The following is a 25401-nucleotide window of genomic DNA, read 5'->3' on the forward strand; positions in this document are numbered from 1 at the left end:
GTGGCTCAGTGGGCAGCACTCTCTCATCTCTGAGTCAGAAGGTTGTGGGTTCAAGTCCCACTAGGCCCAGAAGTCATTGTTGTAATGTGGGAAACACGGCAACTAATTTGCGCACAGCAAGTTCCCACATACAGCAATGTGATAATGATCAGATAATCTGTTCTTCTTAGTGATGTGGCTGGAGGGATAAACATTGGGCAGGCCTCTGGGGATAAACTCCCCAGCTCTTTCGGATGAGACGTCAAACCGAGGCCCCGTCTGCCCTCTCAGATAGATGTAAAGGATCCCGAGTTCTCCCCCAGTGTTCTGAGCCAAAAAATGTAAAACAGATTAGCTGGTCACTCGTTACATTGCTGTTTGAGGGACTTGATCCAACTCACTCCTGGCTGGCCTTCCACATTCCACACTAAGTGAACTTGAAGTCATCCAAAACTCAGCAGCCCATGTACTAACCCGCACCAAGTCCCGCTCACCCATTACCCCTTTGTTTTCTGACCTACATTGGCTCCCAATTAAACAACGCCTCGATTTCAAAATTCTCATCCTTATTTACAAATCACTCCATGGCCTTGCTCCTCCCTACCTCTGTAATCTTTTTCAGCCTCACAATGCCACAAGATCTCTGCGCTCCTCAAATTCTGGCCTCTTGAACATCTTTGATTATAATCGCTCAACCATCGGTGGCCGTGCCTTCAGCTGCCTGGGCCCCAAGCTCTGGAACTCCCTCCCTAAACCTCTCCGCCTCGCTACCTCTCTTTCCTCCTTTAAGACGCTCGTTAAAACCTACCTCTTTAAACAAGCTTTTGGTCATCTGCCTTAATTTCTTCTGTAGCTCAGTGTCAAATTTATCAGTTTGTCTGTAACACTGTTGTGAACCGCCTTGGGACGTTTTACTATGTTAAAGGTGCTATATAAATAAAAGTTATTATTGTGCTGTGTGCAATTTGTCTGTCGTGTTTCCTACATTACAACACTGACTGGATGAAGCTTGTACCCTACTGACTGCTCCATTTATCCCCCTACCTTCTGATTCCTTTCCACCGGAGAATGGAATCAATTATTAAGGATGTCATAGCAGCGCATTTGGAAAGAGGTGACATGATGGGTCCAAGTCAGCATGGATTTGTGAAAGGGAAATCATGCTTGACAAATCTTCAGGAATTTTTTGAGGATGTTTCCAGTAGAGTGGACAAGGGAGAACCAGTTGATGTGGTGTATTTGGACTTTCAGAAGGCTTTCGACAAGGTCCCACACAAGAGATTAATGTGCAAAGTTAAAGCACATGGGATTGGGGGTAGTGTGCTGACGTGGATTGAGAACTGGTTGTCAGACAGGAAGCAAAGAGTAGGAGTAAATGGGTACTTTTCAGAATGGCAGGCAATGACTAGTGGGGTACCGCAAGGTTCTGTGCTGGGGCCCCAGCTGTTTACATTGTACATTAATGATTTAGACGAGGGGATTAAATGTATTATCTCCAAATTTGCGGATGACACTAAGTTGGGTGGCAGTGTGAGCTGCGAGGAGGATGCTATGAGGCTGCAGAGTGACTTGGATAGGTTAGGTGAGTGGGCAAATGCAGATGAAGTATAATGTGGATAAATGTGAGGTTATCCACTTTGGTGGTAAAAACAGAGTGACAGACAATTATCTGAATGGTGACAGATTAGGAAAAGGGGAGGTGCAACGAAAGCTAGGTGTCATGGTACATCAGTCATTGAAGGTTGGCATGCAGGTACAGCAGGCGGTTAAGAAAGCAAATGGCATGTTGGCCTTCATAGCGAGAGGATTTGAGTACAGGGGCAGGGAGGTGTTACTACAGTTGTACAGGGCCTTGGTGAGGCCACACCTGGAGTATTGTGTACAGTTTTGGTCTCCTAATTTGAGGAAGGACATTCTTGCTATTGAGGGAGTGCAGCGAAGGTTCACCAGACTGATTCCCAGGATAGCGGGACTGACATATCAAGAAAGACTGGATCAACTGGGCTTGTATTCACTGGAGTTCAGAAGAATGAGAGGGGATCTCATAGAAACGTTTAAAATTCTGACGGGTTTAGACAGGTTAGATGCAGGAAGAATGCTCCCAATGTTGGGGAAATCCAGAACCAGAGGTCACAGTCTAAGGATAAGGGGTAAGCCATTTAGGACTGAGATGAGGAGAAACTTCGTCACCTAGAGAGTGGTGAACCTGTGGAATTCTCTACCACGGAAAGTTGTTGAGGCCAATTCACTAAATATATTCAAAAAGGAGTTAGATGTAGTCCTTACTACTAGAGGGATCAAGGGGTATGGTGAGAAAGCAGGAATGGGGTACTGAAGTTGCATGTTCAGCCATGAACTCATTGAATGGCAGTGCAGGCTCGAAGGGCCGAATGGCCAACTCCTGCACCTATTTTCTATGTTTCTATTTTCTATGCCCCATCCCCCTTCCGTTTATGCCCGGTGAGGTTAAGGGGGGTTCAAGCGAGAGGCAGCTCAGAGGATGTTCCCGCCCTGAAGTCTTCGCTCCCCCTACGCGGAACACTGCGGGGGGAGAGGAGACGGCGGCAATGTGTGCGCGCACACGTGCGTTTATCCCAGGTTGTACATTCATCGTTGTCATGTGTGTATGCTTGGTGTTACTGGCCACCAGGTGGCGCCACTGTCGGAGGTCATTGGGCTGTACGCACGCATGTGCGGCCCAGGTGTAAAAGGCAAGCCATCATGTAATGTAATCACTTTGGGCCCTAATAAAGCAGAGCCAAGTTTGTACCTGTGTTAGTTTACAGTATTCAGTCGATCGAGTTATTACATACATAACAATCATCATCATAGACAGTCCTTCAGAATCGAGGAAGACTTGCTTCCACTCTTAATATGAGTTCTTTGGTAGCTGAACAGTCCAATACGAGAACCACAGTCCCTGTCACAGGTGGGACAGACAGTGGTTGAAGGAAAGGGTGGGTGGGGAGTCTGGTTTGCCGCACGCTCCTTCCGCTGCCTGCGCTTGATTTCTGCACGCTCTCGGTGATGAGACTCGAGGTGCTCAGCGCCCTCCCGGATGCACTTCCTCCACTTAGGGCCGTCTTTGGCCGGGGACTCCCAGGTGTCGGTGGGGATGTTGCACTTTATCAGGGAGGCTTTGAGGGTGTCCCTGTAACGTTTCCTCTGCCCACCTTTGGCTCATTTGCCGTGTAGGAGTTCCGAGTAGAGCGCTTGCTTTGGGAGTCTTGTGTCGGGCATGCAGACAATGTGGCCCGCCCAGCGGAGCTGATCGAGTGTGGTCAGTGCTTCGATGCTGGGGATGTTGGCCTGGTTGAGGACACTAATGTTGTGCGTCTGTCCTCCCAGGGGATTTGCAGGATCTTGCGGAGACATCATTGGTGGTTTTCTCCAGTGACTTGGGGTGTCTACTGTACATGGTCCATGTCTCTGAGCCATACAGGAGGGCGGGTATTACTACAGCCCTGTCGACCATGAGCTTGGCGGCAGTGTTGAGGGCCTGGTCTTCAAACACTCTTTTCCTCAGGCAGCCAAAAGTGTGCCCAGTGCACTGCGGATGCTCTTCCCAAGGGCATTTCAATTTACTGCCACGAGTTTCACTCACTCCCTTGATGTGGTTGCAATAAAAGTGTCCAGTCTCGACTGCCGTTGCCAATTGACATTCCTGAGCGAGGCGGTACACATTGTCGACGCATACCTTTGGCACCTGACTTCACTGCCTGCGTGTGGTGCCAGTTAATGTCCCCAACGCGACATTACTCAGCTGAAGGACGCGAAGTAATGTCGCGCTGGCTCTCTTGTGACTGAGGTGCATGTGGTTACTCTGCCTCTATCAAGTGTCATCCTTTGGGCTTGTATTGTAGACGTGAATCAGATGGGAGACCCGTTTAGTATAGCTGCTGCCCGCTTTCCGGCTCCGTTTGACAAGGTGCTGCATAAAAGGTTACTGCACAAGATAAAAGTTCACCTGGTTTGGGGCGACTATCTGCCCCACCTGTGACAGGGACTGTAGTTCTCGTATTGGACTGTTCAGCCACCTAAGAACTCATGTTAAGAGTGGAAGCAAGTCTTCCTCAATTCCGAGGGACTGCCTATGATGGTGATGAATATATTAGCATGGATAGAGGATTGGCTAAATAACAGCAAACAGAGAGTCGGGATAAATGGTTCATTCTCTGGTTGGCAATCAGTAACCAGTGGGGTGCCGCAGGGATCAGTGATGGGACCCCAACTATTTGCAATCTATGTTAACGACTCGGAAGAAGGGACTGAGTGTAATGTAGCCAAGTTTGCTGACGATACAAAGATGGGAGGAAAAGCAATGTGTGAGGAGGACACAAAAATTTTGCAAAAGGACATAGACAGGCTAAGTGAGAAGGGCAAAAAATTGTCAGATGGAGTACAATGTCGGAAAGTGTGAGGTCATACACTTTGGCAGAAAAAAAATCAAAGAGCAAGTTATTATGGATAAAAATTGCAAAGTGCCGCAGTACAGCGGGACCTGGGGGTACTTGTGCATAAAACACAAAGGTTAGTATGCAGGTACAGCAAGTGATCAGGAAGGCCAATGGAATCTTGGTCTTTATTGCAAAGGGGATGGAGTATAAAAGCAGGGATGTCCTGCTGCAGTTATTCAGAGTATTGGTGAGGCCACACCTGGAATACTGCGTGCAGTGTTGGTTTTCATATTTACGAAAGGATATTCTTGCTTTGGAGGCAGTTCAGAGAAGGCACGGTTGTGGGATGAAATGACATGACGAGGGGAGCTCTCAACGACGGTCCCGACAAAGAAATAGAAAGATCCCTCTAACCTGCGTGAGCACCAAAGCTCCGACATTGGGAAAGCTGGACGACATTCCAGAGACGCCTCCCAAGACCGCAGAAATGCAGCTTCCAACGCCTTCCGAGCAAATCCCTCGGTTGCAGGCATCTCTCGGGGGGTGCAGGGAGCCCGTTACCTTGGCACACATCACGTAGCACCCCAGCGAGCTGATGCTGGCGCCCAGTGCCATGGTAACGCCAACATACGCCGACCGAACGGTGAAGGTGGGTGCACCCCACTCACCTGAATGGAAAGACAGAGAGGACCGCTATTAAAGGGAATAAAGAACCTGCCTTTCTTTAGCCACTTTCCTGACCCCGGTGATTCCCAGCATGGTCACTGCGGTGACGTAGGAAACACAACAGCTAGTCTGCGCACAGCAAGCTCCCACAAACCCGCAACGTGACAACGACCAGGCATTGGTGTCAGCTGTGGCTCAGTGGGTAGCACACTCGCCTCTGAGTCAGAAGGTTGTGGGTTCAAGTCCCACTCCAGGGACTTGAGCACAAAAATCGAGGCTGACACTCCCAGTGCAGTGCTGAGGGAGTGCTGCACTGTCGGAGGTGCCGTCTTTTGGATGAGACATTAAACCGAGGCCCCATCTGCCCTCTCAGTTGGACGTAAAAGATCCCATGGCACTATTTCGAAGAAAAGCAGGGGAGTTCTCCCCGGTGTCCTGGCCAATATCTATCCCTCAATCAACATAACGAAAAAAACAGATTATCTGGCTATTATCACATTGCTGTTTGTGGGAGCTTGCTGTGCACAAGTTGGCCACCGCGTTTCCCACATTACAACAGTGACTGCACTTCAAAAAGTACTTCATTGGCTGTAAAGTGCCTTACGTCGTCCGGTGCTCGTGAAAGGCACTATATAAATGCAAGTTGTTGTAACCCCAACACCCACCCCGGGTTTGCCGATCGGTTACCTGGGTGTGGGATGCTGAACCAGGGCATCAGGTGCGAGGCGTTGGTGCCGAGAATCCCTCTGAAGCCTCCGGCCGGGTAAGGATTCAAGATGTCTCCTTCGCTCAGGGTCCCACACAGAATCCACAGGAATACGATCGGCAGCAGGAGCTAGAAAATTAGCAGAACCATCGCTCACTTAGGAACATAAGAAATAGGAGCAGGAGTAGACCATTCGGCCCCTCGAACCTGCTCCTCCATTTAATAAGATCATGGCCGATCATCGACCTCAACTCCACTTTCCTGCATTGTTCTCATATCCCTTGATTTCCTTTGTGCCCCAAAAATCTATTCATCTCCGTCTTGAATATAGAAGAAAGAAAGTACAAGAAAAAAAAGACTTGGATTTATATAGCGCCTTTCACAACCACTGGCTGTCTCAAAGCGCTTTTACAGCCAATTAAGAACTTTTGAAGTGTTGTAATGTGGGAAACACGGCAGCCAATTTGCGCACGGAAAGCTCCCACAAATAGCAATGTTTTTGTTATGTTGATTGAGAGATAAATATTGGCCAGGGCACCGAGGATAACCCCCCTGCTCTTCTTCTAAATAGTGCCATGGGATCTTTTATGTCCACCTGAGAGAGCAGACGGAGGCCTTGCTTTAACGTCTCATCCGAAAGACGGCACCTCCGACAGTGCAGCGCTCCCTCAGCACTGCACTGGGAATGTCAGCCTAGATTTTTGTGCTCAATTCCTGGAGGGGGACTTGAACCCACAATCTTCCGACTCAGGGGTGAGGGTGCTACACCTAAGTCACACCTCCTGCAACATGACACTAAAATAGGCTGTGTGGTTGATAATGAAGAAGAAAGCTGCGGACTGCAGGAAGATATCAATGGACTGGTCAGGTGGGCAGAACAGTGGCAAATGGAATTCAATCCGGATAAGAGCGAGGTAATGCATTTGGGGAGGGCTAACAAGGCAAGGGAATACACATTAAATGGTAGATCACTGAGAAGTGTAGGGACCTTGGAGTGCATGTCCACAGATCCCTGAAGATAGCAGGCCAGGTAGATAAGGTGGTTAAGCAGGCATATGGAATACTTGCCTTTATCAGTCGAGGCATGGAATACAAGAGCAGGGAGGTTATGCTTGAACTGTATAAAATACTGGTTAGGCCACAGCTAGAGTACTGTGTGCAGTCCTGGTCACCACATTACATGAAAGATGTGATTGCACTGGAAAGGGTGCAGAGGAGATTTACAAAAATGTTGCCTGGACTGGAGAATTTGGGCTATGAGGAAAGATTGGAGATGCTGGGTCTGTTTTCTTTGGAACAGAGAAGGCTGAGGGGAGACCTGATTGAGGTGTATAAAATTATGAAGGACCTGGATAGAGTGGATAGGACAGACCTGTTGCCCTTAGCAGTGGGGGTCAACAACCAGGGGGCATAGATTTAAAGTACAGGCAACTCTCGTTTATCCGCACACGGATCCAACGGGAAACCATTGTCACGGGATTTAAAATTTCAGCCCGGGATGGCATTGGGCCAGTGCGTTCAGAGACCTTTCGGCCTGGGAAGGCGTCGGGTTTTAACTTTAGAATGTCAATCGCTCTAACGGAGAAATCGTTTACCCGGCATAGCCCAATCCCCGAGGGACCCGGATAATCGAGAGTTGCCTGTAATTTGGGGGAGATTTAGAGGGGATTTGAGGGGAAATGTCTTCACCCAGAGGGTGATGAGGGTCTGGAACTCACTGCCTGAAAGGGTGGTAGAGGCAGAAACCCTCACCACATTTAAAAAATACTTGGATGTGCACTTGAAATGCCGTAACCTGCAGGGCTACGGACCAAGAGCTGGAAAGTGGGATTAGGCTGGATAGCTCTTGGTCGGCCGGCGCGGACACGATGGGCCGAATGGGCCTCATTCCGTGCTGTAAATTTCTATGATTCTATGATTCTTTAAGAAATAGGAGTTGGAGTAGGCCATTCGGCCCCTCGATCCTGCTCCGCCATTCAACAAGATCATGGCTGATCTTCGACCTCAACTCCACTATCCTGCTCTATCCCCATAGCCTCAGTCAAAGATTGATAGATTTTTGTTTCAAGGGATTATGTAACCAAGGCAGGTAAAGAAAAGAAAGACTTGCATTTATATAGCGCCTTTTACAACATCAGGACGTCCCAAAGTGCTTCACAGCCAATGAAGTACTTGTTTTGAAGTGAAGTCACTGTTGTAATATCGCAAACACAGCAGCTAATTTGCGCACAGCAAGCTTCCACAATGTGATAATGATCAGATAATTTGTTGTTTAACGATGTTGATTGAGGAATAATTATTGGCCAGGACACCAGGGATAACTCCCCTGCTCTATTTCGAAATATTCTGCCATGGGATCTTTTAGATCCACCAGGGAGAGAGCAGACGGGGCCTCGGTTTAACATCTCATCCAAAAGACGGCACCTCCGACAGTGCAGCACTTCCTCAGTACTGGCACTGGAGTGTCAGCCTAGATTTGTGCGCTCAAGCCCCTGGTGTGAGGACTTGAACTCACAACCTTCTGATTCAGAGGCGAGAGAGAGTGCTACCCACTGAGCCACAGCTGACATAGGTGGATGGCGTTAAGATACAGATATGAGTTAAAAACTTGGGGCTGACAATCTCAGTGCAGTGCTGAGGGAGTCCTGCATTGTCGGAGGTGCTGTCTTTCGGATGAGACGTTAAACCGAGGCTCCGTCTGCTCTCTTGGGTGGACATAAAAGATCCCATTACGATATTTCGAAGAAGAGCAGGGGGAGTTCTCCCCGGTGTTCTGGGGCCAATATTTATCCCTCAATCAACATAACAAAAACAGATTATCTGGTCATTGTCACATTGCTGTTTGTGGGAGCTTGCTGTGCGCAAATTGGCTGCCACGTTTCCCACATTACAACAGTGACTACACTACAAAAGTGCTTCATTGACTGTAAAAGCGCTTTGGGACGTCCGGTGAAAGGCGCTATATAAATACAAGTCTTTCTTTCTTTTACAGATCAGCCATGATCTCTTTCCAATGCTGGAACAGGCGCGAGGGGCAGAATGGCAATACTGGTGCTGCGTCCAGTATCCGGGAATCCTCTGGGCCAAGGCCGTTCCAGGTTCCACGTTTTTCCAGACTTTGGAACGTCTTTCTGACGTCATGAATCCGGAAACACCCGAGCCCAGGTTTGGGTATTTCTGGACTTCGGCATGTCAGAAGGTGGGGGGAGCTCGCGGAGGAGCTGTTCAGGCGGGGCCCCACCGCAGAGGAGGTGTTCGGGCGGGGCCCCGTCATGGAGGAGGTGTTCGGGCAGGACCCCACCGTGGAGGTGGTGTTCGGGCAGGGCCCCGCCGTGGAGGTGGTGTTTGGGCGGGGCTCTACCTCTGAGGTGGTGTTCGGGCGGGGCCCGGTCACGGAGGTGTTGTTTGGGCGGGGGCCCACCGCAGAGGAGGTGTTCGGGCGGGGCCCCGTCATGGAGGAGGTGTTCGGGCGGGGCCCCGACACGGAGGAGGTGTTCGGGCAGGACCCCACCGTGGAGGTGGTGTTCGGGCAGGGCCCTGCCGTGGAGGTGGTGTTTGGGCGGGGCTCCACCTCTGAGGTGGTGTTCGGGCGGGGCCCCGTCATGGAGGAGGTGTTCGGGCGGGGCCCCACCGCTGAGGTGGTGTTCGGGCGGGGCTCCGTCACGGAGAAGGTGTTTGGGCAGGGCCCCAACGTGGAGAAGGTGTTCGGGTGGGCCGGTGAGGAGGCCCCGAGGTCGGTGGGTTCGGATTCCGGAACATTTTACAGATTCCGGACGACCCTACCACCAATCGGTCCGGATTCCGGATTCCGGATTTTGGACGCTGCACCCGTCTAACGATAAGTTTGGGGTGGTGATATGCGTGATCATTAGAATGCATTTCCCTTTTAAAGCATGTGGTGTGCTGTGATTCTGCACAGAGCAATTTGCAATTCATACCGAAAATATCCTGAAGAGCGGGAAATGAGTCAAAACATCAAATCCTTTGGATCTCCTCCACCTCCAAACAGGGATATAACAGGATCGCAGGTGTTGGGACAAGAGCATAATCAGGAGGACCAACCTGCAAATGGGAGCGAGAATGGAGGAGAAAATCATTAGCACTTCAGCCTAGTTAAAGGAATAAGGAAGAACTTACATTGAAACAGCACCTTCCATGTGATAATGAACAGATCCATCTGTGTTCTTTACTGATGTTGATTGAGGGATAAATATTGGCCTCAGGACATTGAGGATAACTCCCCTGCTCTTCTTCGAAATATTGCCGTGGGATTTTTTTACATCCACCTGAGAGAGCAGACAGGGCCTTGGTTTAACTCTCATCCGAAAGACGGCACCTCCGACAATGCAGCACTCCCTCAGCCCTGTACTGTACGGGAGCCTCCTATCAACAAGAGTAGGCATTGACGATGAGATCCAACACCGCCTCCACTGTGCCAGTGCAGCCTTCGGCCGCTTGAGGAGAAGAGTGAAGACCAGGCCCCCAAAACTGTCACCAAGCTCATGGTCTACAGGGCCCTAGTAATACCCGTCCTCCCGTATGGCTCAGAGACGTGGAACATCTACAGTAGACACTTCAAGTCATAGAAACATGGAAACATAGAAAATAGGTGCAGAAGTAGGCCATTTGACCCTTCGAGCCTGCACCACCATTCAATAAGATCATGGCTGATCATTCACCTCAGTACCCCTTTCCTGCTTTCTCTCCATACCCCTTGATCCCTTTAACCGTAAAGGCCATATCTAACTCCCTCTTGAATATATCCAATGAACTGGCATCAACAACTCTCTGCGGAAGGGAATTCCACACGTTAACAACTCTCTGAGTGAAGAAGTATCTCCTCATCTCAGTCCTAAATGGCCTACCCCTTATCCTAAGACTGTGTCCCCTGGTTCTGGACTTCCCCATCATCGGGAACATTTTCCCGTATCTAATCTGTCCAGTCCCGTCAGAATCTTATAGGTTTCTATGAGATCCCCTCTCATCCTTCTAAACTCCAGTGTATAAAGACCCAGTTGATCCAGTCTCTCCTCATATGTCAGTCCTGCCATCCCGGGAATCAGTCTGGTGAACCTTCGCTGCACTCCCTCAATAGCAAGAACATCCTTCCTCAGATTAGGAGACCAAAACTGAACACAATATTCCAGGTGAGGCCTCACCAAGGCCCTGTACAACTGCAGTAAGACCTCCCTGCTCCTATACTTACATCCACTAGCTATGAAGGCCAACATGCCATTTGCCTTCTTCACCACCTGCTGTACCTGCATGCCAACCTTCAATGACTGATGTACCATGACACCCAGGTCTCGTGTTTTTGCCCCAAAAGTGGATAACCTCACATTTATCTACATTATACTGCATCTGCCATGTATTTGCCCACTCAACTAACCTGTCCAAGTCACCCTGCAGCCTCTTAGCGTCCTTCTCACAGCTCACACCGCCACCCAGTTTAGTGTCATCTGCAAACTTGGAGATATTACACTCAATTCCTTCATCCAAATCATTAATGTATATTGTAAAGAGCTGGGGTCCCAGCACCTGAGCCCTGCGGCACTCCACGAGTCACTGCCTGCCATTCTGAAAAGTACGCGTTTATCCCGACTCTCTGCTTCCTGTCTGCCAACCAGTTCTCTATCCACGTCAGTACATTATCCCCAATACCATGTGCTTTGATTTTGCACACCAATCTCTTGTGTGGGACCTTGTTAAAAGCCTTTTGAAAGTCCAAATACACCACATCCACTGGTTCTCCATTGTCCACTCTACTAGTTACATCTTCAAAAAATTCCAGAAGACTTGTCAAGCATGATTTCCCTTTCATAAATTCATGCTGACTTGGACCAATCCTGTCACTACTTTCCAAATGCGCTGCTATTTCATTTTTAATAATTGATTCCAATATTTTCCCCACTACTGATGTCAGGCTAACCGGTTTATAATTACCCGTTTTCTCTCTCCCTCCTTTTTTAAACAGTGGTGTTACATTAGCTACCCTCCAGTCCATAAGAACTGATCCAGAGTCGATAGACTATTGGGAAATGATCACCAATGCATCCACTATTTCTATGGCCACTTCCTTAAGTACTCTGGGATGCAGACTATCAGGCCCCAGGGATTTATCCCGCTTTCTAAGGATATCCTTCAGTTCCTCCTTCTTACTAGACCCTTGGTCCCCTAGTATTTCTGGAAGGTTATTTGTGTTTTCCTTCGTGAAAACAGAACCAAAGTATTTGTTTAACTGGTCCACCATTTCTTGATTCCCCATTATAAATTCACCTGAATCTGACTGCAAGGGACCTATGTTTGTTTTCACTAATCTTTTTCTCTTCACATATCTATAGAAGCTTTTGCAGTCAGTTTTTATGTTCCCAGCAAGCTTCCTCTCATACTCTATTTTTCCCCTCCTGATTAAAGCTTTTGTCCTCCTCTGCTATATTACAAAATTTTCCCAGTCCTCAGGTTTGCTGCTTTTTCTGACCAATTTATATGCCTCTGCCTTGGATTTAACACTATCCTTAATTTCCCTTGTTAGCCACGGTTGTGCCACCTTCCCCGTTTTATTTTTACTCCAGACAGGGATGTACAATTGTTGAAGTTCATCCATGTGATCTTTAAATGTCTTCCATTGCCTATCCACCATCAACCCTTTAAGTATCACTCGCCAGTCTATTCTAGCCCAATCACGACTCATACCATCAAAGTTATCTTTCCTTAAGTTCAGAACCCTAGTTTCTGAATTAACTGTGTCGCTCTCCATCTTAATAAAGAATTCTACCACATTATGGTCACTCCTCCCCAAGGGCCCTCGCACAACAAGAGTGTTAATTAGTCCTTTCTCATTACACATCACCCAGTCTAGGATGGCCAGCCCTCTAGTTGGTTCCTCAACATATTGGTCTTGAAAACCATCCCTAATACACTCCAGGAAATCCTCCTCCACCAAATTGCTACCAGTTTGGTTAGCCCAGTCAATATGTAGATTAAAGTCACCCATGATAACTGCTGTACCTTTATTGCATGCATCCCTAATTTCTTGTTTGATGCTGTCCCCATCCTCATTAATACTGTTCGGTGGTCTGTACACAACTCCCACTAACGTTTTCTGCCCTTTGGTATTCCGTAGCTCCACCCATACAGATTCCAGATTATCCAAGCTAATGTCCTTCCTTACCATTGTATTAATTTCCTCTTTAACCAGCAAGCTTCCTCACATACTCTATTTTCCCCGTCCTAATTAAACCCTTTGTCCTCCTCTGCTGTATTACAAAATTCTCCCAGTCCTCAGGTTTGCTGCTTTTTCTGGCCAATTTATATGCCTCTTCCTTGGATTTAACACTATCCTTAATTTCCCTTGTTAGTCGCTGGAGAAATACCACCAACGATGTCTCCGCAAGATCCTACAAATCCCTTGGGAGGACAGACGCACCAACGTTAGCGTCCTCGACCAGGCCAACATCCCCAGCATTGAAGCACTGACCACACTTGATCAGTCCCGCTGGGCAGGCCACATTGTTCGCATGCCAGACATGAGACTCCCAAAGCAAGCGCTCTACTCGGAACTCGTCCACGGCAAACGAGCCAAAGGAAATGTTACAGGGACACCCTCAAGGCCTCCCTGATAAAGTGCGACATCTCCACTGACACCTGGGAGTCCCTGTTCAAAGACCGCCCTAAGTGGAGGAAGTGCATCCAGGAGGGCGCTGAGCACCTCGAGTCTCGTCGCCGAGAGCATGCAGAAAACAAGCGCAGGCAGCGGAAGGAGCGTACGGCAAACCAGACTCCCCACTCACCCTTTCCCTCAACCACTGTCTGTCACACCTGTGACAGAGACTGTAATTCCCATATTGGACTGTTCAGCCACCTAAGAACTCATGCTAAGAGTGGAGGCAAGTCTTCCTCGATCCCGAGGGACTGCCTATGATGATGATGGCTGGAGTGTTAGCCTAGATTTTTGTGCTCAAGTCTCTGGAGTGGGACTTGAACTCACAACCTTCTGATTCAGAGGCGAGAGTGCTGCCCACTGAGCCACGGCTGACACTTCACACAGTAGGGTCCTGGTGAAGGAGAAACTGTTTCCATCGCCAGGTGGGTCTGTAACCAGCGGACACAGAGTTAAGATAATTGGTAAAAGAACCAGAGATCTTTTTTGTTACGCAGCGAGTTGTTGTGATCTGGGACGCGCTGCCTGAAAGGGCGGTGGGAGCAGATTCAATAGTAACTTTCAAAAGGGGAATTTGGTAAACACTTGAAATGGAAAACATTTTCAGGGCTATGGGGAAAGAGCGGGGTGCGGGGGGGGGGGGGAAGAATGGGGTCTAATTGGATCACTTTACCAAAGAGCTGGCACAGGCATGATGGGCCTGTAAAATTCCGTGCATTCACCGATTCACAAAAGTGAAGCATATGCGCCACCTAGTGGAACTCAAAGGAACTATTTTGTGGGTTGGCATCAAATGAGTTTTTACATGGAGTTGTACAGCACAGAAACAGGCCAGTTGGATTAACGGTGTTTATATTCCACAGGAACCTCCTCCCACTCTAATCACCTGATCCCTGCCCTGCCCCCGTGTCCCTTTCCCCTCAGGTTTATATCAAGTCTTCCCTTAAATGCGTATATCTGCTTCAAACACCCCCTGTGGCAGCAAGTTCCACATTCTCACCACTGTCTGGGTAAAGAAATTCTCCCTAAATTCTGTATTTGATCTGTTCGTGTCATATCTTATAGTTAAACCATCTTGTTCTGCACTCCCCCTGTGCACCCTATCAAACCCCTTCATCATTCTCAAGACTTCTAAAGAAAGATGAGACCCACTTCCTGCTCCCTCGACCCCATTCCCACCATCTTCATCATAGGCGGTCCCGTGAACGAGGATGACTTGCTTCCACACGAGTTCACAGATGTTTCAATGAAGGACCCGATGTTCCAGTCCTGAACTCCAATTGAGGGGGTGGAAGATGCCCGTGCGTGGATTTTTTTAACGTGTGGTGGCCACCACACGGGCTTGCCAGAGCTCGGCCTTTATCCAGTGGCAAGGGTTAACAGGACGACTGGAGACCTGCTCTGCTGCATGGACCTCGTGCGCACACATATCGCAGTGTGGGCTGGGCCCGTGCTGCCCCTGGGCCCTCGACTCTTCTGGGCCCCGTACCCTCATTTGCTGCAACTCTCGCCGCTCCTCCGCCACGATCTCTCGCCGCTCCTCCGCCACGATCTCGCGCCGCAGCTCCGCCACGATCTCTCACCGCTCCTCCGCCACAAAAACAGTCACCGCACCTCCGCCACGATCTCTCGCTGCACTTCCGCATCTTCCCACTAAACTGCTGACCATCCAACTTCTTTTTCTGGCTCCCATGTTAGCCGAAATTGTTAACGGTTCTCTCTCATCGGGTACTGTTCCCCCTCTCCTTCAAATCTGCTGTCCTCACCCCACTCCTCAAAAAAAAAAACAACCCTTGACCCCACTCCATCCTTGCAAACTACCGCCCCATCTCCAACCTCCCTTTCCTCCAACGTGTTGTCGTCTCCCAAATCCGTGCCCATCTTTCCCGGAACTCCGTGTTTGAATCCCTCTGGTCAGGTTTCTGCCGCTGCCACTGTACCGAAACGGCTCTCATCAAAGTCACAAATGACATCCTCTGTGACTGCGACAAAGGCAAACTATCCCTCCGCGTCCTTCTCTATCAAATCGTAGCCAAGCGGTCGATGAAATTTAACACAGAAAAGTGCAAAGCGATGTATTTTGGTGGGAAGAATGAGGAGAGGCAATATAAACTAAAGGGTACAATTCAGCCATGATCTTATTAATTGGTGGAACAGGTTCGAGGGGCCATATAGCCTACTCCTGCTCCAATATCTTATGTTCTTGTGTTCTTAATTCTAAAGGGGATGCATGAACTGAGAGACCTGGGTGCACAAATTGTTGAAGGTGGCAGGGCAGGTTGAGAAAGTGGTTAAAAAGCATGCGGGATCCTGGGCTTCATAAATAGAGGCATCGAGTACAAAAGCAAGGAAGTTATGATGAACCTGTATAAAACACTGATTCGGCCTCAACTGGAGTATTGCGTCCAATTCTGGGCACCGCAGTTTAGGAAGGATGTGAAGGCCTTAGAGAGGGTGCAGAAAAGATTTACAAGAATGGTTGCAGGGATGAGGGACTTCAGTGACATGGGTAGACTGGAGAAGCTGGGGTTGTTCTCCTTGGTTGAGAAGGTTGAGAGGAGATTTGATCAAGGTGTTCAAAATCATGAGGGGTCTGGACAGAGCAGAGAGAGAGAGAAACTGTTCCCATTGGCTGAAGGGTCCAGAACCAGAGGTCACAGATTTAAGGTGATTGGAAGAACCACCAAAGGCGACATGAGGGGAAAAAAAATTACACAGCGAGTGGTTAGGATCTGGAATGCACTGCCTGACTGGGTGGTGGAGGCAGACTCAATCGTGGCTTTCAAAACAAAATTGGATAAGTACCTGAAGGGAAAAAAATTGCAAGGCTACGGGGAAAGGGCGGGGAGTGGGACTGGCTGAAGTGCTCTTGCAGAGAGCCGGCATGGGTTCGACAGGCCGAATGGCCTCCTTCTGTGCTGTAACCATTCTATGGGCCCAATTTTCCCCAGTAATTTGCGCTGTTTTTATGAGCAGGCTGCTTTTTTTGGCCCAAGTTAAAAAAACACAGTTTCCCCAATCAAATTGCACCAGCGTAACTCAGTTAGTTACCATTTTTTTTAGGTTTGTTTTTTTTTTCAGCCAAAGGGGGCGTAACCTGCCACCTGCGCCAATTCTGGCCATTTAGGCAAGTTTGGCCAGCTGAGAGTTACTCCAGTTCTGCTTAGGCCAGCGTATGTGACCTCTGCAGAAAAACCTCCTGGAGAGTTAAATAAATCGGCACAAGTAAGGAAATCGGCGCAGTAGATGCCCAGACAACGGGGGTGGGGGGGAGGGAGAGAGAGAGGGAGAGAGAGAGAGGGAGAGAGAGAGAGAGAGAGAGAGAGAGAGCGAGAGAGAGAGAGAGAAAACCGGGGGACTGATTCGGGCGACGGACCGTGGAGGCAATTCGGGACCGGACTTTGTAGCCTCAGCTCGCATTGTGTCCCTGGTTACCATGGCAGCCTGATCTTTTTGGCGCAGATCAAGGCTCCACCCCCAAAACTAAAGGACAGATTAGGCCGTGCCAAAATGAAGAAATCCAACGGGGAAACTTAGAACATTTTTTTTGGCCTACTTGGTCCCCCCAAAAATGGGCGTAACTCTTCAAGTATGCCAAAAAAAAGCTTTGGGGAAAATTGAGCCCATTGATTCTATCATCAGCTACAATGGTTTCTCTTCCCAGTCCCACATTGCTCCCTCTGGTGTCCCCGAAGGATCTATCCTTGGCCCCCTCCTGTTTCCCATCGACACGTTGCCCCTTGGCGACATCATCGGAAAACACAGCGTCAGTTTCCACATGTACGCTGACGACACTCAGCTCTACCTCACCACCACTTCTCTCGACCCCTCCTCGGTCTCTAAATTGTCAGACTAGTTGTCCGACATCCAGTACTCGATGGGCAGAAATTTCCTCCAATTAAATATTGGGAAGACCAAAGCCATTGTCTTTGGACCCTGGCACAAACTGCGTTCCCTAACCACTAACTCCATCCCTCTCCCGATCATCTGTCTAAGGCTGAACCAGACTGTTCACCAGCTCAGTGTCATATTTGATCCCGAAATGAGCTTTCGACTCCATATCCGCTCATAACTAAGACCGCCTATTTCCACCTCGTAACATCGCTCATCTCTGCCCTTGCCTCAGTTCTTCTGCTGCTGAAGCCCTCATCCATGCCTTTGTTGCCTCTAGAGTCGACTATTCCACCTCGCTGCTGGCTGGCCTCCCACATTCTACCCTACGTAAACTTGAGGTCATCCAAAACTCGGCTGCCTATGTCCTAACTCGCACCAAGTCCCGCTCACCCATCACCCCTGTGCTCGTTGACCTACATTGCGGTGTAGTAATGCGGTGACCAGCACTGCACACAGTACTCCAGTATTCCTTAACCACCTTATCCATCTGGCCTGCTACCTTCAGGGATCTATGGACATGCACTCCCAGGTCCCTTTGTTAAGCAACGCCTCGATTTTAAAATTCTCATCCTTGTTTTCAAATCCCTCTATGGCCCTCGCCCCTGCCTATCTCTGTAATCTCCTCCAGCCCCACAACCCCCCGAGATGACTGCGTTTCTCTAATTCTGCCCTCTTGAGCATCCCTGATTATAATCGCTCCACCATCGGTGGCCGTGCCTTCTGTTGCCTGGGCCCCAAGCTCCGGAACTCCCTCCCTAAACCTCTCCACCTTTCTACCTTCTCCTTCAAGACACACCTTAAAAACCTACATCTTTGACCAAGCTTTTGGTCACTTGCACTCATTTCCCTTTGTGTGGCTCGGTGTCAAATTTTGTTTGATAATCGCAGCTGTGGAGCTCCTTGAGATGTTTTACTACATTAAATGTGCTGTGTAAATACAGGTTGTCCCATGTCTAAACCTCTCTACCTCTCTTTCCTCCTTTAAGAAGCTCCTTAAAACCTATCTCTTTGACCAAGCTCCTTCCGCAATTTCTTCTTATGTGGCTCAGTGTCAAATATCTTTGGTTTGTCTTATAACACCGCTGTGAAGCGCCTTGGGACATTTTACTACGTTAAAGGCGCTATTAAATACAAGTTGTTACTGTTATGGATATGCGGTTGGCGGGGGGGGTGGCAGGCTAGGGTTGGATTGAAATTGGTTTCCAACAGCAGTGACAAATTGGCAGCCTGTTGTACATTGTGCTCGATTTTCTATTGCACAGATATCTACAGAAAAAGTAAATAGTGTGCAGTGTAAATCAGGTTCCCAATTCGCTCCAACTGTGTTTTGTGCTCCTGGCTATGGGGCAACTTCCACCCAACCCAGAACTGGGCACAGAAGTCCAAGCATGGAAGGGTAGATTACTACATACGAAATAGGAGCAGGAGTAGGCCATTCGGCTCCTCAAGCTTGCTCCACCATTCAAGAAGATCATGGCTGATCTGATCTTGGCCTCAACTCCACTTCCCTGCACGCTTCCCACAACCCTCCACTTCCCTATCGCTCAAAAATCTGTCTATCTGCACCTTGAATATATTCAATGACCCAGCCTCCACAATTCTCTGGGGCGGAGAATTCCATAGATTATAACTCTCAGAGAAGAAATTCCTCCTCATTTCCGTTTTAAATGGGTGACCCCTTATTCTGAAACTATGCCCCCTAGTTCTAGATTCCCCCACGAGAGGAAACATCCTCTCTGCAGCTACCCTGTCGAGCCCCCTCAGAGTCTTGTTTCACATATGTAGTGGGGAAAATGCTTGAAGCTATCATTAAGGAAGAAATAGCGGGACATCTAGATAGGAATAGTGTAATCAAGCAGGCGCAGCATGGATTCATGAAGGGGAAATCATGTTTAACTAATTTACTGGAATTCTTTGAGGATATAACGAGCATGGTGGATAGAGATGTACCGATGGATGTGGTGTATTTAGATTTACAAAAGGCATTCGATAAGGTGCCACACAAAAGGTTACTGCAGAAGATAGGAGTCAGAGGAAATGTATTAGCATGGATAGAGAATTGGCTGGCGAACAGAAAGCAGAGAGTCGGGATAAATGGGTCCTTTTCGGGTTGGAAATCGGTCGTTAGTGGTGTGCCACAGGGATCGGTGCTGGGACCACAACTGTTTACAATATACATAGATGACCTGGATGAGGGGACAGAGTGTAGTGTAACAAAATTTGCAGATGACACAAAGATTAATGGGAAAGCGGGTTATGTAGAGGACACAGAGAGGCTGCAAAGAGATTTAGATCGGTTAAGTGAATGGGCTAAGGTTTGGCAGATGAAATACAATGTCGGAAAGTGTGAGGTCATCCACCTTGGGGAAAAAAAACAGTAAAAGGGAATATAGAAACATAGAAACATAGAAACATAGAAACTAGGTGCAGGAGTAGGCCATTCGGCCCTTCTAGCCTGCACCGCCATTCAATGAGTTCATGGCTGAACATGCAACTTCAGTACCCCATTCCTGCTTTCTCACCATACCCCTTGATTCCCCTAATAGTAAGGACTTCATCTAACTCCTTTTTGAATATATTTAGTGAATTGGCCTCAACAACTTTCTGTGGTAGAGAATTCCACAGGTTCACCACTCTCTGGGTGAAGAAATTCCTCCTCATCTCGGTCCTAAATGGCTTCCCCCTTATCCTTAGACTGTGTCCCCTGGTTCTGGACTTCCCCAACATTGGGAACATTCTTCCTGCATCTAACCTGTCTAACCCCGTCAGAATTTTAAACGTTTCTATAAGGTCCCCTCTCATTCTTCTGAACTCCAGTGAATACAAGCCCAGTTGATCCAGTCTTTCTTGATAGGTCAGTCCCGCCATCCCGGGAATCAGTCTGGTGAACCTTCGCTGCACTCCCTCAATAGCAAGAATGTCCTTCCTCAGGTTAGGAGACCAAAACTGTACACAATACTCCAGGTGTGGCCTCACCAAGGCCCTGTACAATTGTAGCAACACCTCCCTGCCCCTGTACTCAAATCCCCTCGCTATGAAGGCCAACATGCCATTTGCTTTCTTAACCGCCTGCTGTACCTGCATGCCAACCTTCAATGACTGATGTACCATGACACCCAGGTCTCTTTGCACCTCCCCTTTTCCGAATCTGTCACCATTCAGATAATAGTCTGTCTCTGTTTTTACCACCAAAGTGGATAACTGCACATTTATCCACATTATACTTCATCTGCCATGCATTTGCCCACTCACCTAACCTATCCAAGTCGCTCTGCAGCCTCATAGCATCCTCCTCGCAGCTCACACTGCCACCCAACTTAGTGTCATCCACAAATTTGGAGATACTACATTTAATCCCCTCGTCTAAATCATTAATGTACAGTGTAAACAGCTGGGGCCCCAGCACAGAACCTTGCGGTACCCCACTAGTCACTGCCTGCCACTCTGAAAAGTCCCCATTTACTCCTACTCTTTGCTTCCTGTCTGACAACCAGTTCTCAATCCATGTCAGCACACTACCCCCAATCCCATGTGCTTTAACTTTGCACATTAATCTCTTGTGTGGGACCTTGTCAAAAGCCTTCTGAAAGTCCAAATATACCACATCAACTGGTTCTCCCTTGTCCACTCTACTGGAAACATCCTCAAAAAATTCCAGAAGATTTGTCAAGCATGATTTCCCTTTCACAAATCCATGCTGACTTGGACCTATCATATTACCTCTTTCCAAATGCACTGCTGTGACATCCTTCATAATTGATTCCATCATTTTACCCACTACCGATGTCAGGCTGACCGGTCTATAATTCCCTGTTTTCTCTCTCCCTCCTTTTTTAAAAAGTGGGGTTACATTGGCTACCCTCCACTCCATAGGAACTGATCCAGAGTCAATGGAATGTTGGAAAATGACTGTCAATGCATCCACTATTTCCAAGGCCACCTCCTTAAGTACTCTGGGATGCAGTCTATCAGGCCCTGGGGATTTATCGGCCTTCAATCGCATCAATTTCCCCAACACAATTTCCCGACTAATAAGGATTTCCCTCAGTTCCTCCTCCTTACTAGACCCTCCGACCCCTTTTATATCCGGAAGGTTGTTTGTGTCCTCCTCAGTGAATACCGAACCAAAGTACTTGTTCAATTGGTCCGCCATTTCTTTGTTCCCCGTTATGACTTCCCCTGATTCTGACTGCAGGGGACCTACGTTTGTCTTTACTAACCTTTTTCTCTTTACATATCTATAGAAACTTTTGCAATCTGTCTTAATGTTCCCTGCAAGCTTCTTCTCGTACTCCATTTTCCCTGCCCTAATCAAACCTTTTGTCCTCCTCTGCTGAGTTCTAAATTTCTCCCAGTCCCCGGGTTCGCTGCTATTTCTGGCCAATTTGTATGACACTTCCTTGGCTTTAATGTTATCCCTGATTTCCCTTGATAGCCACGGTTGAGACACCTTCCCTTTTTTATTTTTACGCCAGACAGGAATGTACAATTGTTGTAGTTCATCCATGCGGTCTCTAAATGTCTCCCATTGCCCATCCACAGTCAACCCCTTCAGTATCATTCACCAATCTATCCTAGCCAATTCACGCCTCATACCTTCAAAGTTACCCTTCTTTAAGTTCTGGACCATGGTCTCTGAATTAACTGTTTCATTCTCCATCCTAATGCAGAATTCCACCATATTATGGTCACTCTTCCCCAAGGGGCCTCGCACAACGAGATTGCTAATTAATCCACTCTCATTACACAATACCCAGTCTAAGATGGCCTCCCCCCTAGTTGGTTCCTCGACATATTGGTCTAAAAAACCATCCCTTATGCACTCCAGGAAATCCTCCTCCACCGTATTGCTTCCAGTTTGGTTAACCCAATCTATGTGCATATTAAAGTCACCCATTATAACTGCTGCACCTTTATTGCACGCACCCCAATTTCATGTTTGATGCCCTCCCCAACATCACTACTACTGTTTGGAGGTCTGTACACAACTCCCACTAACGTTTTTTGCCCTTTGGTATTCTGCAGCTCTACCCAGATAGATTCCACATCATCCAAGCTAATGTCCTTCCGAACTATTGCCTTAATTTGCTCCTTAACCAGCAATGCTACCCCACCTCCTTTTCCTTTTATTCTATCTTTCCTGAATGTTGAATACCCCTGGATGTTGAGTTCCCAGCCCTGATCATCCTGGAGCCACGTCTCCGTAATCCCAATCACATCATATTTGTTAACATCTATTTGCACAGTTAATTCATTCACCTTATTGCGGATACTCCTTGCATTAAGACACAAAGCCTTCAGGCTTGTTTTTTTAACACCCTTTGTCCTTTTAGAATTTTGCTGTACAGTGGCCCTTTTTGTTCTTTGCCTTGGGTTTCTCTGCCCTCCACTTTTCCTCATCTCCTTTCTGTCTTTTGCTTTTGCCTCCTTTTTGTTTCCCTCTGTCTCCCTGCATTGGTTCCCATCCCCCTGCCATATTAGTTTAAATCCTCCCCAACAGCACTAGCAAATATTATTTGAATGGGGAGAAATTACAACATGCTGAGGTGCAGAGGGACCTGGAGGTCCTTGTGCATGAATCCCAAAAAGTTAGTTTGCAGGTGCAGCAGGTAATCAGGAAGGCGAATGGAATATTGGCCTTCATTGCGAGAGGGATGGAGTACAAAAGCAGGGAGGTCCTGCTGCAACTGTAGAGGGTATTGGTAAGGCCGCACCTGGAGTACTGCGTGCAGTTTTGGTCACCTTATTTAAGGAAGGATATACTGGCTTTGGAGGGGGTACAGAGACGATTCACTCAGCTGATTCCGGAGATGAGGGGGTTACCTTATGATGATAGATTGAGTAGACTGGGTCTTTGTTCGTTGGAGATCAGAAGGATGAGGGGTGATCTTATAGAAACATTTAAAATAATGAAAGGGATAGACAAGATAGAGGCAGAGAGGTTGTTTCCACTGGTAGGGGAGACTAGAACTAGGGGGCACAGACTCAAAATACGGGGGAGCCAATTTAAAACCGAGTTGAGAAGGAATTTCTTCTCCCAGAAGGTTGTGATTATGTGGAATTCTCTGCCCAAGGAAGCAGTTGAGGCTAGCTCAATGAATGTATTCAAGTCACAGATAGATAGATTTTTAACCAATAAGGGAATTAAGAGTTATGGGGAGCGGGCAGGTAAGTGGAGCTGATTCCACTGCCAGATCAGCCATGATCTTATTGAATAGCGGAGCAGGCTCGAGGGGCTAGATGGCCTACTCCTGTTCCTAATTCTTATGTTCTTATGTTCTTATGTTCAATAAGATCACCTCTTATTCTTCTAAACTCCAAGGAGCATAGGCTCAACCTGCTCAACCTTACCTCATAAGACAACCCCCTCATCTCAGGAATCAACCTCGAGATCCTTCTCAGAACTGCCTCCAATGCAAGTATATCCCTCCTTAAATAAGGAGACCAAAACTGTACACAGTCATCATCAAATGCAGTCCCTCGGAATCGAGGAAGACTTGCTTCCACTCTAAAAGTGAGTTCTCAGGTGACTGTACAGTTCAATACGGGAATTACAGTCTCTGTCACAAGTGGGACAGGTAGTGGTTGGAGGAAAGGGTGGGTGGGGAGTCTGGTTTGCCGCACGCTCCTTCTGCTGCCTGCGCTTGGCTTCTGCATGCTTTAGGCGACGAGACTCGAGGTGCTCAGCGCTCTCCCGGACGCTCTTCCTCCACTGAGGGCGGTCTTTGGCCAGGGACTCCCAGGTGTCGGTGGGGATGTTGCACTTTATCAGGGAGGCTTTGAGGGTGTCCTTGAAACGTTTCCTCTGCCCACCTGGGGCTTGCTTGCCGTGTAGGAGTTCCAAGTAGAGCGCTTGCTTTGGGAGTCTTGTGTCGGACATGCAGACAATTTGACCTGCCCAACGTAGCTGATTGAGTGTGGTCAGTGCTTCAATGCTAGGGATGTTGGCCTGATCGAGGACACTGATGTTGGTGCATCTGTCCTCCCAGGGGATGTGCAGGAACTTGTGGAGTACCTAAGAACATAAGAACATAAGAAATAGGTGCAGGAGTAGGTCATATGGCCCCTCGAGCCTGTTCCACCATTCAATAAGATCATGGCTAATCTGATCATGGACTCAGCTCCATTTCCCTGCCCGCTCCTCATTACCCCTTATCGTTTAAGAAACTGTCTATTTTTGTCTTAAATTTATTCAATGTCCCAGCTTCCACAGCTCTCTGAGGCAGCGAATTCCATAGATTTACAACTCTCAGAGAAGAAATTTCTCCTCATCTCTGTTGTAAATGGGCGGCCCCTTATTATAAGATCATGTCCTCTAGTTCTAGTCTCCCCCATCAGTGGAAACATCCTCTCTGCATCCACCTTGTCAAGCCCCCTCATAATCTTATACGTTTCGATAAAATCACCTCTCATTCTTCTGAATTCCAATGAGTAGAGGCCCAACCTAATCAACCTTTCCTCATAAGTCAACCCCCTCATCTCCAGAATCAAGCTAGTGAATCTTCTCTGAACTGCCTCCAAAGCAAGTGTATCCTTTCTAAATCTAGAAACCAAAACTGCAAGCAGTATTCCAGGTGTGACCTCACCAATACCCTGTATAACTGTAGCAAGAATTCCCTGATTTTATACTCCATCCCCTTTGCAATAAAGGCCAAGATTCCATTGGCCTTCCTGATCACTTGCTGTACCTGCATACTATCCTTTTACGTTTCATACACAAGTACCCCCAGGTCCCGCTGTACTGTGGCATTTTGCAATCTTTCTCCATTTAAATAATAACTTGCTCTTTGATTTTTGTCTGCCAAAGTGCATGACCTCACACTTTCCAACATTATACTCCATCTACCAAATTTCTGCCCACTCACTTAGCCTTTCTATGAAGATTGTTTGTGTCCTCGTCACACATTGCTTTTCCTCCCATCTTTGTATCGTCAGCAAACTTGGCTACGTTACACTCAGTCCCTTCTTCCAAGTCGTTAATATAGATTGTAAATGCAGTACTCCAGGTGTGGCCTCACCAATACCCTGTACAGTTGTAGCAGGACTTCTCTGCTTTTATACTCTATCCACCTTGCAATAAAGGCCAACATTTCATTTGC

The 25401-nt window shown here is 47.9% G+C and overlaps 1 protein-coding gene across 1 annotated transcript in view; it reads right to left on the minus strand.

Moving 5' to 3' along the window:
* The window catches only part of slc23a3 (solute carrier family 23 member 3), a 165366-nt gene that overhangs the window by 51120 nt on the left and 88845 nt on the right, over positions 1–25401 (minus strand). Inside the window, exons 6-8 of the mRNA XM_070873499.1 lie at positions 9687–9810; positions 5730–5877; positions 4791–5044 (exon numbers count right to left, since the gene is read on the minus strand). Coding sequence (XP_070729600.1) covers positions 4791–5044; positions 5730–5877; positions 9687–9810 — 526 coding nt within the window. The remainder of the gene's footprint in view (positions 1–4790; positions 5045–5729; positions 5878–9686; positions 9811–25401) is intronic.

Source organism: Pristiophorus japonicus, chromosome 3, assembly GCF_044704955.1.
Source record: "Pristiophorus japonicus isolate sPriJap1 chromosome 3, sPriJap1.hap1, whole genome shotgun sequence".
NCBI classification, from domain to species: domain Eukaryota; kingdom Metazoa; phylum Chordata; class Chondrichthyes; family Pristiophoridae; genus Pristiophorus; species Pristiophorus japonicus.